The sequence below is a fragment of the Podarcis tiliguerta genome, assembly GCF_965153285.1.
Source record: "Podarcis tiliguerta genome assembly, chromosome: 7".
In the NCBI taxonomy this organism is placed as follows: domain Eukaryota; kingdom Metazoa; phylum Chordata; class Lepidosauria; order Squamata; family Lacertidae; genus Podarcis; species Podarcis tiliguerta.
Window position 1 is genome coordinate 25,093,070 of NC_139540.1, and position 13,816 is coordinate 25,106,885.

Sequence of the window (13,816 nt, forward strand, 5' to 3'; positions counted from 1 at the left end):
ACTCCCAAATAACCGTGCACTGGATGGGAGCTGGGCTGCGTTCACACATTTAAAGCACCCCCCACACCAAAAAAGGAATCCTGGGAACAGAAGTTTAAGGATGCTGGGAATTGTAGCTCGGTGAGAGGGGAACTGCAGTTCCCAATGGGATTTGGGGGGTATTAAATAGATGGTGTACACAACCTTAATTCCGACCCACCTCGGTTTTGCCGAGGGCACAAAAGTTCCTGCCCACACTTTTTAGCGCAGAAAACAAAAAAGGAAAGCGGAGTACCTTCTTATTGGTTAGATCCACCACCTTCCACAGCAGCTGGATCAACTCTCTCTCATCGGAGCCCAGCCGAGCCCCGTTGGCTCCGGCGGTGGTCCCGAACAGGATGACCAGGTAGCCCGGAGACGTCGTCATGCCGACGGGGATGAGCCCCACAGAGGGAGGGGCGGGAAGAAGGACCTTCACCAAACTTTTGGCAAAACCAGCTAGCCAGCCCCCAACCCAGCCACCCCCCAAGCCGCCCTCCTCCTCCTCCTCCTCTTCTGTGCAGGGGAGCAATACTACCCCCTTCCCAACCCTACACCTCCAGCCACCTCAGCTCTCCCTCAGTCCCTGCCCCGCACCTGCATTTAGGAGAGCGGGGGCGTGGGGGTAGGCGCCTGCCCCACGCGGCCTCTTTTTGTAGCTTAATTGCAACAGGAGCCAATTCCGCAGCGCAGGGCGGGCTACACCCCTGCGAAGCGCGCAAATGGCTGCGGGCCGGGGCTGTTTGGGGATGTGGCTGTACCTGCCCCTTCCTCCGCCCCACGTGGTGCAGGTGAGAGAGACACACCTGAGGGAGGCCGCCCATTGGCTTCTCTCCCCGCAAGGGACGTGGCAACCGGGCGGGGGGAGGAGGCGAGGGCGGGTCAGGGGAGCAGCCCGAGGGGCTTTAACCGAGGGACGGAGATTGCGCCCAGGAGAGGCGCCAGGGGACACCTGCCTGAGACGAAGGCGCACGCGATCGTGAGTTTGGAAGTCCCGGAAAAGGCTGTCCTGCTCACCTCCACAGCGGAGCCTTTTTATTCTTTCTTTGTATGGAGCTGCAAAATAAAGAAATAAAGTGCTGTGTTGGTTTTATGTATTTTACAAAGCTGAGAGTGCGGTGTAGTGGTAAGAGTGTTGGGCTAGGACTAGAGGGGTTATTGGTTTGCTTTGCTTTATTGTGTATTTCGCATTCTCATTTTGTATTTTCCTTTTGTGAACAGGCCTGGGATCTTCTGGTGATAAATTAAAGAATATTATTAATAGGACCTGGGAAACAAAAGGGCATGAAGGTCACTGGGTCATCTTGGACCAGTCACTCTCAGCCTAACCTACCTCTCAGGGTTGTTGTGAAAATACATTGGGGTGGAGAACTATGCCGCCTTGAGCTCCTTGGAGGAACGGTGGGATATAAATGCAAGTAGTAGTAGTAATAATTAGCAAAACAATAACAATGTCCATCATGCGCATTGTTCAAAGCATTTCACGTGCGTTACCTGGTTGTGATCCTTCCAACAACCCTGACAGGTAGTCAGCGTTCTTCCCCGTATAGAGGATGAGAGGCTGGGGGGGGGGGGGCGGCCTTGTTTAGGACTCACGTGGTGAGCTCATGGCAGAAGTAACACTTGAACCAGGGACTTCCCTTTAACAAATGCACCAGCCACTAACTGTCTATGACTAGCCTACTAATAAAGGTTATTTGGCTGCAGTACTGTGTTCACTCATTTGGAAAGGAGCCAGTGAGGCTTACTTCCAAGTAAACAAGCACAAGGTCAGGCTTTTTGTTTGGGTGCCAAGGATAACGGAAGGACACGCACAACGGAACATACGGAGTAGTGTCATAAAATGGAATCTGAAAGGATGGCAGAGATCGGCCAGATAGAGAAGAGGCGTCCGCCCAGATTGGTGAGGATCCGGGAAACAATATAGTCAAGTAACGTTAAAGGAGAACTGCCTCCAAATATATGAAGGGCTGTCGTGCAAAAAAGGTTGGAGCAGAGGCTAGTTCCCTGTTGCTCCACAGCCGTTTTAAGGACGCAGGAAGCTGCCTTATACCGAGCCCAGTCCCGTTGACACTGACGGGCAGCATCTCAACAGGGGACATTTCCCAGTCCTACACCGCGATACTGGGGATTTAACCGGGGACCTTCTGCACACAAAGGATGTGATCTGCGTCCTCCGCGGCTATGGTTCCCCCTCCACTCACCCCAACAACAACAAAAAGATATGTACGGATCTATCCGTTTAGACATAAATATTCCTCCTTCCCACGATTAGACCCATTGGTCTGACCAATCCAGGTTTCATCTTCGTAGAATCGTAGAGTTGGAAGGGACCCAAGAGTCATCTAGTCCAACCCCTTGCAATGCAGAAATCTCAGCTGGAGCATCCATGACAGATGGCTTATCCAACCTCTGCTTTAAAATCTCCAAAGATGGAAAGTCTACAACCTCCCGAGGGAGACTGTTCCACCGTTTGAACAGCTTCCTGCCAGAAAGTGTTTTCCCTCCCGTATGTTCAGTCGGAATTTCCTTTCTTGAAACTGGAAGCCATGGGTTCCAGTCCTACCCTCCTGAAGATACTTGCAAATGGCTATCATCGCTCCTCGTAAGGCTTGGTTTTCATAACCTTGAAGGATATGATCTGTCCCCTCCCACCTGCTACTACTCACCCCTCCTTTAAAAAAAATTATGGGGAGGGGAATATTGCATTGCAGGGGTTTGGGCTAGATGACCCTCGGATTTCCTTACAGCTCTGGAATTCTATGGTTCTTTTAACTCTGCCCTTGAGATGCCCTGCGCTCCGGGTTATGGAAAGACCCGTTCATCTCCGGGCATCAGCGGTGGGGAAAGGATCCATTCCTGGGTGCAGCGGGGAAACCAGCAGCTCCTTTCAGGATCATCTGGCCCTGTGCGCGCAAGATATCTAGAATTTGGATCGCGCGCTCCCTCGCTCGGTGGATACTATAGCTCGTTGCCGCCCTAGTGTTTCTCAACCTGGGGTCCCTGGCTAGTGTTGGGCTGCAACTCCTACGCTCCCTAGCTAGCAATACCAGCGGGCTGGCTTGATGGGAGTCGTCCAACAACAGCTGGGGACCCAAAAGGACTTCCTAGAAGCCTGTATAGATTTTCAAGAAGCTGGAAATAGTTCCTCTGTGGCAGCCTTTGCAGCCCAATAAAACGCCCACTGGGCCCGAAGCTGCGGAATAAAAGTTTGGAGATGAACAGCTGTCCCGTGGGTAGCGTTGGTTTCCCGCGGAGCGATTTGACAGGCTGCTAGCAGTTTGAAGAGTCCGCCATGGGCGCAGCTGCCTTCCCAAATCAAGTAGATAAATAAGAATACTTAACTAAAACTAGAAATGATAGAAAGATTTTGACAAGTTTTTTTCCGCGTGCTTGAGGTCAAAAGAGGATGGTGACCATGGGGGTGAGAAACCGAATCGACTGGGACTGATGGACTGAGCAAATCTATAGCATACTTACCAGGAAGTAAGTCTCAATAAGCTGCGCTCTTCACTAAGAGTGAGTCCCCTGTGACTGATTTTCCAGGAACACGGTGGAATCGGGAGGCATTTCTTCGCACATTTCCTAGAGGAAGGAAACTCCATTGATAGCAGCGGGACTGACTTCCGAGCAAGGAAGTAATTATTATTATTACAGTACTATTATTATTATTACAGTTAAATCCCGATTTCCTTCAGAAAGCTCAAGGGGGCGTACAATATTCTGCTCTACTCCTCACAACAACGCTGAGAAGGTAGATTAGCACAACTATTCCCAAGTCACACACTGAGATTCATGACTAAGTGCAGATTTGAACCCTGGTCTCCAAGGTTCCAATTCTCCGACCCCGCTACAAGAGCCTTATGTTCACACCATTGGGAGCTACTTCCGAATTAAGCGTGGTTTCTTATTTTTATAGAAGGCTGGACAGTAACATTGTTCTCTGGGCGGCTTAATGAAGCATAAAATGACAAAACATAAATTGAGAACACACAGTGCCCTAAAACAGATGGCTGGCGCCGTCGTTCATGTATGATCCACTTGCGATTCCTGCATTGCAGGGGGTTGGACTAGTTGACCCTTGGAGTCCCTCCCAAATCTCCTATTCTTTGCTTCTGTGAAAAACAACCCCAGTTCCTGAGCACTTGCAGTGCAATCCTACTCAAAGGTTAAGTCCCTTTGAATTTAACGGGGTTTACTCCCAATAAAGTGGGCATAGGATTTCAGCCGTAGAATACCTACTATTGAACTGAATGCGGGTTTACAGTCCCATCCCATTGTGTGTGTATGTTTGCTCAAAAGTCGCTTTGAGTCGCCGTGGCAAAAAAGCGACCAATAAATGTAATAATAATAGTTCCAGACGCTTATTCGGAAACAGTGGAGAAGGGTCACATGCAGGAGGTCCCCCAGGTTCAATTCCCAACATCCCCAAGTAGATCTGGAGAAACCGTGGAGAAACCCTGCTAGTCTGGGGGCATCTCTAGATCGATCCATTGCTCTGACTCGGAACAAGGCAGCTTTGTTTGTTTCTAGGGAATGGCAAGGCGGAGACAAGTTAGACAACCAACTTGGCGTGCTAGGTCTCTTCCCACTTGTTGATGGCACAAGAGCATTTTTAAAATTTATTTTTTGCTGAGTGCCTGAGATTTGCGCGCTGTAGACTCACCAGCAGAGCGCAAAACAAAACCAGGAAAAGGAGAGGGCGGAGGAAGAGAGTATTTTGCGTGGGAATAGTCTTGCCCCCTGTGGCCTGTTTCAAGACAGGGTTGCTGGCTTGTATATATTTCCTTTACAAGTTAATACGAAGCACACTGTCCCTTTTTTTTTGAAGGGGTGGTGGTGCGTGCTTTGGCCACTGATTTCAGACAGATGCCATTTTCATAGAACCTCACAGTGTGCTCTTTATTTTGGAGCTCTTTGGTGGCTCTCCTACTTGCTAATGCGATTTCCAGAAGACAGGAGCCGCGAGTCGCGACGACCCGCCTTCCATGCCCATCCCATCCTAGTCCGATTCCACTTTTTAGCCTTTTTTCAGCTCCATCCTGCTGCCCTCCCGCTCTCTGCAGAAAAAGGTTGGCGAAGCAGCTGCTGCAAAGCCGTGCGCGCAGTTCCGGGCGGGCAGCTGCCTGCAGGAAGCAGTGCCCGAGCAGGAGCTTTGTGGCGCCGCCGGACTGGGCGATCAGGTTTGGGAGGAGAGAGCCGTCGCGCTCGGAATTAACTTGCTCAGTGTTTCCAGTACTCCCCGCCCTCTTTTTCAGGGCAAATGATTTCGCACCGTAAGCAACAATTGGAGACACACACTAACACACGGAGGGAAAATATCGTCAATCATTCCAGACTGGCAATTCTTGCCTGTCTGCACACAGCGGCTACGGGCGAACTGTCTCTGCACCGACTGCCATTCATAAAAAAATCACCATCATCTCTTCTCAATGGAACATTTTGAGTCTGCGCACTGCACTGCAGCTCGCTCGCCTGCGAGATTGTTGCGCGTGAGAGGCTGCTTCGGATTCGAAGAGCTCCTTCTTAGCCTCTGGCCAGAGTCGCCGTGCCAAAAGGGGGTGGCTGCGGGGAAGAGAGTCACAGAGCAATCTTATCTAACAGGTATTCCTGTTGGGCCTCTGGGAGTTGGGGAGAATCCCGATGTAGCAATAGTTAGGGCATTTCTCTCCATTCTGATGTTATAGGGCTCCCAACTCCCATCAGCCTCCGCCGACATGGCCAAGGTCAGGCATGGCGGAGTATGGTTTTGGATCCATGTTTCTAGCCCCCAAAGCACAAGATTTATACCGTTCAGTCCTCCGAGACTGATGTGGCCTGTGATTTAATGGTAGGTTTTGCGGGTGGTGGTTGGTACATTTTGTAAATAGTAATAATAATAATGTGAATTCAAGAGGGCACATTTTTAAAATCCTGGATCTGACTTTTACCAGATCTTCTACAAGTACAGGCTGGCTTATAAGCAGTATGGTTGTAAATAATGCTTATCACATCATAGTTTGCCTGTGATGTGGCGCTCTTGTGATTGTCAACGTTCAATGATTTGAGGATTATAGAATTACTTTCAGCAAGTTGCGCACATTTAGAGGCACGTATCGCTGTTTACTCAGACACAAGTATGCACAGGAGCGTAGTTTGATCCTATGCAGGTTCAGTTGAAGCAATTCTCACTGTTTAAAGGAGCTTACTCCCAGGAGCGGATTCTATGCAACTTCATTTTGAGACCCACCCCCGCAATTAAGCGGTATATACATTTTATGAAACAAATTTGTATGGTATAGCTGCTGCGCCTTTAATAATTGTGTGAAAGAGGGAATTTCAGCAGGTGTAGCAGCATAACAAGCCACACCTACTGAAATCCCCTCTAACACACAATTATTAAAGGTGCAGGAGTTTTGTTCCTCTTCACACAACTTCCGCAGCTGGACGCCCTGTTTACTCGGAAGGCGCTCTCCCTGTACCAAATGCTGCTTACTCCCAAGTAAGGCTGCAGAGGTCTAAACCCCGATCCCACGTAGAAAGATGACTCAGAAACAACGCACTTGATTAATGGGGATTATTCCCAAGTAAGGGCACATTGCATAGCATGCCTTAACCCCACAACTACGCTGCCTTTGCTTTTCCAACGATATATAAGCACGTTGTTCTGCTTTTAGCCAAGCGGCAAATTTAGGAGTAAAAGGGGCAGCTGAAAAGCATCTATTTTCCGAACGGCTGGAAAGAAGCTTAGTGCGCATGCGCCCCCTCACTCCACCGCCTGCCATTCTTCCTTGACTCCGGAAGTGCTTGTCGTGTCAGGCGAGGTGCTTCCGCCGAAGGAAAATGGCGGCGGACACAACAACGGAGCTTCTGTTTTTAGACACTTTCAAGCACCAGAGCACAGAGGTAACGGGGGAGTCGAGGGCCGTTTCCTTCTGTTTGACGGGCGCCCAAAGAGGACGGGCATAGCGGAGTTTTAGTCTTTTTTGCTCCAGGGACGAGGGTTGATTTTATGAGGAGAGGTCGGACCCTCGGGGCGGAGCTAGAGCCCCTTTCCTCTCTCGAGCCCCACAAAGGAAACTGGTGACAGCTCTGGCCCGTTTCCTTCTTTAGTAGGTGCATCTGCGTCTTCGCATAGAGGTTCACCCGCATGTACAGGTGTAAACATATTTCTTTTTCATATTTTTTTGGGAGTGGGGTGGGTTTCGACCATAGGAATGGGATGCCTTACCTTTAATAAAAATAAAAAGCCTGTCAATTGTCTAGGTGTTGTTTGATCTGAAATAACTGCTACTCTGTGGCAATTACTAACATAGGTTATAACCCATGATAACACACTCTGAATATTGTTGGATTCCAAGTTATGCCAGCCCAACCGATGTAGCCAGTTGTGGGAGGAAATGGGAGTTGCAGTTTGGCAGCAGCAGGAGGGCCATAGTTCCCCGCCCCTGGGATAGAAAAAGCCTGTTGAAGTGGGAGTAAGAACAATAGTTTAAGTCAAAACAATCATAGACTAATTGGAGATCTTAAGGATGTGCAGCCTTACTGACAATTTGTATTGCCCTATTTGTATGTTATTATGTAGAGGAGATCATTGATGAGAGAGGTTAAAAACTCTTAATGTATAGAGCCATCAAAGTCCAGTACTACGTGCTTTCCAAGCAGCTGAATTATCTGCATGTTGCTGTAGCTGTGCTTCTGATGCCCCCTGTCTTGACATAGGAATCTGGCCCAGCACTCTTTTCTGTTGGGTAAAACAAATCTTTTGAGTCTCTTAAGTTGTGAGATAGTCTGAAAAGTAGAATGCATCTACTGTCTTTCTCTTTCTCTACTCTAATCTACCAAAAGCACAAGTATGCAATGCAGTCAGTTATATGGCTTGGTGAGAGATAGGGAGCAGGTAGAGTCCCTTCTGTTCCCTGTGTGAGATATCATTTGTGTCTGTGAAAATGATAATACAGGTGAGGTGTACTGAGTTCTAGCAATATTGTCAAATTATTGTTTGTGCTGTTGTAGCTAACTACACAAACACTAGCATTAATTTGTCAAATTTGGTTGCCTGTGAACTGCTGGAAACCATTTTCAAATATTTTCTCATACATATCTGGTACACGTATGCATGCCTATTTTTTTGGAGAAAGGGGAGTCTATGCATGCCAAATGACCCATATGTTGGGTTAGGAACATTTATTTGGATTTCAGTACATTTCATCATGCAAGTATAACCAGATTTATGCTGCAATTGTTTATATTAAACTTTGCCTCTTGACCTTCACAGACTAAGACACTTGCTTACTCAACAAATGTGGAGCATGTGAAGTTGCTACTTGTGCTTATAGTGAAATGTTCATTAGATGGACTGTAGTGTTCTTAGACTTATGAAGATCAGATGGAGGATGCTTGTGAAAATGCTGACTGTTAAATGGGAGCTGAAGCCAGGCAACATCTGGCCTTGGGGAAGGCTGGGGGTACATATAGAGTATGCTTACATATAGTGGAGGCATTCCTTTTTACCCTCCAAGCTGAATACAGCTTGCTTGCCATGTATCTTATCAGATACATGTAACTATCAGATGTTGACAACACTTCAGTATATACTGACAGTTAGTTCAGTATATTATTTGTTCGTTACATTTGTATTATGCCTTCCCACCAAATAGTGCTCAAGGCACATAAAATCAATAATATGCCATTTTGCGGGCAAGTAGGAAACAAGAAAGTTAGAGAGTCACTAGTAGGTTGTGTTTGACTTCATAGGCCACAAATGTATTAATTTAGAAAAAATATTCTGTGCTTCCCTTCAATAAAATTCCTCTGTATGGTGTACATTACAATAATAGAAGAGCAAAACAAGCAAAAAACGAGCAGAAGTTGTAGCCTTTTTTTGTTCCATTCTTAAAATTACTTACCTTTTAAAACATTAAAACAATTTGCTTAACAGCCAGCTGTATTTTTTAGGATGGCAGCCTAAGGAATTGGTGAAAGGCTTCCTCTGGTAACATTAGTGGTTACTTTTTAACTGTATCATCTGTAGCAAGATGTAACTTTATAAAGGCATGCTATGGCCATTAAATTTACATTAAAATACTGATAGGTGACTGAGTCATTGTGTGAAGCTTTAAATCTTCATGCTTTTCTTGTTCTTTTAGTACCGTGTTTCACACTAATATCATTCAGCTTTCCTTTTGTTTTGGCCAAGTACTGTACTAGGTTTTCAGCATATACTAATAATAATAATAATAATAAATTTTATTTATACCCCGCCCTCCCCAGCCAAGCCGGGCTCAGGGCGGCTAACAACAATAAAAACAATCCAACATTCTAAAAACTTTTCACCATAAAATCAATCAGAAACAAATTGATGGCAACCAGCAAGCAGGACCCTGTGCAGATTGCCAGAGGAGGGGGTCAGGCTGCGCCCTGACCAAAGGCCTGGTGGAACAGCTCTGTCTTACAGGCCCTGCGGAAAGATGTCAAGTCCCGCAGGGCCCTAGTCTCTTGTGACAGAGCGTTCCACCAGATTGGTGCCACAGCCGAGAAAGCTCTGGCTCTGGTTGAGGCCAGCCTAACCTCTCTGAGGCCTGGGACCTTCAGGATGTTTTTATTTGCAGACCGTAGGTTTCTCTGTGGGGCATACCAGGAGAGGCGGTCCCGCAGGTACGAGGGTCCTAGGCCGTATAGGGCTTTAAAGGTTAAAACCAGCACCTTAAACCTGATCCTGTACTCCACCGGGAGCCAGTGCAGCTGATATAGTACTGGATGAATGTGATCTCGCAGTGACGACCCCATAAGGAGTCTCGCTGCGGCATTCTGCACCCGTTGGAGTTTCTGGGTCAGTCTCAAGGGCAGCCCCACGTAGAGCGAGTTACAATAATCCAGTCTGGAGGTGACCGTCGCATGGATCACAGTGGCTAGGTCAGGGCGAGAGAGATAAGGAGCCAACTGCTTAGCTTGGCGGAGATGAAAAAAAGCCGCCTTTGTTATAGCTGTAATCTGCGCCTCCATAGAGAGGGAGGTATCGAAGATTACACCCAAACTCTTAACGGACGATGCTGGCACTAGTTGCACCCCCGCAAGAGATGGGAGTTGCCCCCTCAATCCCATATCGCCCCGTCCCAGCCAGAGGACCTCTGTCTTCGAAGGATTTAACTTCAACCGGCTCCCACGAAACCATCCAGCCACAGCTTCTAGACATCTGGTCAGTGTGTCTGGGGCCGAGTCAGGATGGCCATCCATCAACAGATAGAGTTGGGTGTCATCAGCATACTGATGGCAGCCCAGCCCAAAACTCCGGACAAGCTGGGCGAGGGGGCGCATAAAGATGTTAAAAAGCATCGGAGAGAGAATCGCACCCTGAGGCACTCCACACACCAGGGAGTGGCGCGATGACAATTCCCCCCCAAGCGCCACCCTCTGTCCCCGACCAGAGAGAAACGAGCGCAGCCATTGAAGGACTGTGCCCTGGATCCCCACGTCGGCAAGGCGGTGGTCCAGGAGTTCATGATCGACCATGTCGAAGGCTGCTGACAGGTCTAGAAGAATCAGCAACCCCGACCCGCCTCGATCCAGCTGCCTGCGGAGATCATCTGTTAGGGCGACCAGAGCCGTCTCGGTCCCATGACCAGCGCGGAAGCCGGACTGGAATGGATCGAGAGCCGATGTTTCATCCAGAAACCTACCACCTTTTGTTTTGCTCTTTCTCCTCTTCCCTGTAGCACATTGCAAACTTTTTCTGTGTTCCTCAGTTCCCTGATGGATCACTGTCTATTCTTTCTGTTCATCCAATCATCCTCTTGATCAGTTACCTGATGTCAGAATATAGCTTTTTCTGTCTCTTTGAGAACATCGAACATTCATTTTTTAACAGCAATGTTTGACCAGCCCTTCTTATAGTAGTTGTGAATATTCCATGACATCACAGCAGCCCAGATAATGCCTTAGGCTGTGGTTGTGTGAAGTGAGTGAAAGATAGTTTAGAGACTTACTGTATATAAAAAGAATATTGCAATGCATCTCAGTATGGGATGCATGCCATTAAATTACTCATTAAAAAGGTAGACAACTATTAATATAACAAAATCAAAATTAATTTGTACTCTTCAAAAGCTGCACTCAGTGGCTGAATGTCACCTCTGAATTTTATTTTTTATGTCCTTGCCTGCTGCAAATGGTAAGCAGCCTAGTGTGGGTGGCACATGTCAGGAAAAATGGGTGGATACAGCTGTCATATCATTGCTGGCCTTTTAGACAATTTCTGGGCGCTGTGCCATATATTTTAACCTTCATGAATTTTGTTCACTTTGTTTTTGTTTTTGATAGCAAAGTAGTAATGTAGATGTGGTTCGCTTTCCATGTGTGGTTTACATCAATGAAGTACGTGTCATCCCTCCAGGAGTAAGAGCTCATTCTAACTTGCCTGAAAACAGAGCTTATGGGTAAGTGCAAGTTGATTAATTGAATTCTTTATTTAGAATATAGACATCCTGCTTTCTAGCACCTAGTGCCTCTCAAAGCAAATTAAACAAAGGCTTACAGAAGATTCTCAAAGTCAAACTCAAATGTGGTACAGGAACAAAAATTACCTACATGGTGTAAATATGGGGCCCGGAGTATTCAGGCTCTCATTCTTGTTCTTCTGTGGTGTCAATGTCATCTGAAGCAAGGAGGTGATTTGTATCTCACTGAGTCCTATGATGAAGGCAAGCCTTCCCTTGTTGGCAATTCCCATTTGCCAAGTAATAGCTTCATCTGAGGCAAGGGAGTTGGGCTGAGCAGCTGGAACTTGCTCAGCACATAGTGAAACTATTCTTCCTTTTCTGGAAGTTAGCAGCTACCTACCAGTGGTTATTTGAACAGCATTTTAAATTTGGAAAGTGTTTTGTTATGTTCTCCTTGCCAACAACCTTGTAGCTCCCATTATAGAGATGTGGAAGAAACTTGCCCTTGGCCACACAATGACGGAAAGACTTGAACTTGGGTCTCCTAGATCCATCCAGCACTCACTATCCCCTGAAATCAGCCTTTTCCAAAGCTTAGGACAATATGAGAACTCAGAGAGGGATCTAGATTGTGTCAAGACAGTGGCCATAGCCAGAATGCCAGGGTCACTTGACCCTGATGAACTGGTGAGTGGATTTGTGCAGTCCTAATACAAGGCTAGCACAGAGCTGGAAAGTTCATTTAGTTTGAAGGGAATTGGCAAACCATAGCTTGGAGACAGTTTTGGTTAGCTCCAACCCTTATTTGCCCTATTGGGGTATTATGTCGAAGTAGGATTAGAACAAATCAGGAAAGGGAAGTAAGAAGTGTGCTCACCCACATCTTCCTCCTGGTGGCAGTTTTCTGTCTGTCTTTCCCAAAAGTTACTTCCAAGGTTTGGGGAATCCCTTTAGAATGGTATTTAGCGTGGTGAAAGGGGATGTGGTTTTGCGGTGGGGGTTTCTGGAAATCAGGGTCTTTATTGACCCCCAGCATTTATGATCATTTATCAAATCTGTGCAGTGTCAAATACCACATGTGTGGTGGAGGTGCAGTCACAGATCTGCAGGCCTCTTACATAAGTGTTGAGCTTGCCTAAAATTACAAATGTGATGGTTAAGATAGTGAAAAAAAATTAAATGTATAACAATGTATTATTTACCTTTGGATCCAACAATGCTAGGTTTATTAGATAATGGCCTGATGAAATGTCATGATAAACTGTAAGCTATTGGATTGAGAATGAGCTGTGTGCTTCTTCATTACCCTTCTCCACCTCCCCTTGAGTTGTGGCTTATCAATTTTATAGTCAAATACTATTAAAAAGCTCCCCACTTCTTTACTTCTTGCAGATTGTGGCTATATGATAATTGGTATTTTAAGGCTTGATTATCTTGTTTATTGTGGTCCTGTGAAATAATTTTTTACCCTTTGGCTTTCTTCTCAGTGAAACATCTCCTCACACATTTCAGTTAGACCTGTTTTTCAACAATGTCAGCAAACCAAGTGCCCCTGTATTTGACAGGCTAGGAAGGTAAGCAATTCTTTCATAATCTTGGCGCCATTGTAAGACTTAAGCAGGGCTAAGGCAAGCCGTGTAAGCCTGGCTACTAGTTTCCTTGTTTCTTGTTTATGAAGAAAACAGTTGAAGTAAATGAAAATGTAAGCTTTGAGTTTCTCTATTCTACTATTAAATATAAAAAAAGTAATTATCATTCTCATTAAATATTGCTTGAAAAAAGTACCATTGTGAATCTGGTTGTAAAAGATGTTGGTGCAGTTTCTTTGACCTTTAACACATATTTCTGTTTTAACAGCCTGGAGTATGATGAGAACTCTTCAATAATTTTCAGACCTAATGCCAAGGTAATGATCACTTGTAAATTCTGAGATTGACCCTTCTAGTGACAACTCCTGTACAGAGAGAGGCTGGTAACATACTGGGCTGTGTTGGGATGTTCTTGGGGTACTTTCTTCATACCAGTGGCTAGTCCAGTGGCTAGTCTGTTTCCAAGAGCAGTTCAGAGTGCTGGTTGTTAGCTATCTGAAGGACTGCCATCTACCTCATGAGCCTGCCTCAATCCTTTGATCCTCATCAGAGTCCCACAATCATTTGAAATAAGGAGGTGATGAGCAGAGCAAGTGCCTTCTCAGTCTTGGAGGATCACATGTGGAATGCCCTTCCCCAGAGGTGCTCAGCTGGTTCCCACTCTTTATTAAAAACAAAGTGTCATCTAAGAAATGCTCTAGGGGGAGACATGATTAGCTTTAGTCCATTGTGTGATGCAGTGCAGGCCATCTGAAGCCCATTAGAAACATTTGGTCTGAGTGGGCCAAGTGC

The 13,816-nt window shown here is 46.4% G+C and overlaps 2 protein-coding genes across 4 annotated transcripts in view; one reads left to right on the plus strand and one right to left on the minus strand.

Moving 5' to 3' along the window:
- The window catches only part of ESRP1 (epithelial splicing regulatory protein 1), a 36,657-nt gene extending 35,862 nt beyond the window's left edge, over window positions 1-795 (minus strand). Inside the window, exon 1 of one of the 2 annotated variants that reach the window (XM_083451098.1) lies at window positions 275-795. In XM_083451098.1, the coding sequence (XP_083307224.1) occupies window positions 275-406 (132 nt within the window). In that variant the 5' untranslated portion in view covers window positions 407-795. The remainder of the gene's footprint in view (window positions 1-274) is intronic. The other variant, XM_083451099.1, reaches the window with a different exon arrangement.
- A 6,007-nt stretch (window positions 796-6,802) lies between these two features.
- VIRMA (vir like m6A methyltransferase associated) overlaps window positions 6,803-13,816 on the plus strand; it is a 28,847-nt gene continuing 21,833 nt past the window's right edge. The window contains exons 1-4 of one of the 2 annotated variants that reach the window (XM_083450891.1): window positions 6,803-6,903; window positions 11,317-11,432; window positions 12,923-13,009; window positions 13,293-13,341. In XM_083450891.1, coding sequence (XP_083307017.1) covers window positions 6,841-6,903; window positions 11,317-11,432; window positions 12,923-13,009; window positions 13,293-13,341 — 315 coding nt within the window. In that variant the 5' untranslated portion in view covers window positions 6,803-6,840. The remainder of the gene's footprint in view (window positions 6,904-11,316; window positions 11,433-12,922; window positions 13,010-13,292; window positions 13,342-13,816) is intronic. The other variant, XM_083450890.1, reaches the window with a different exon arrangement.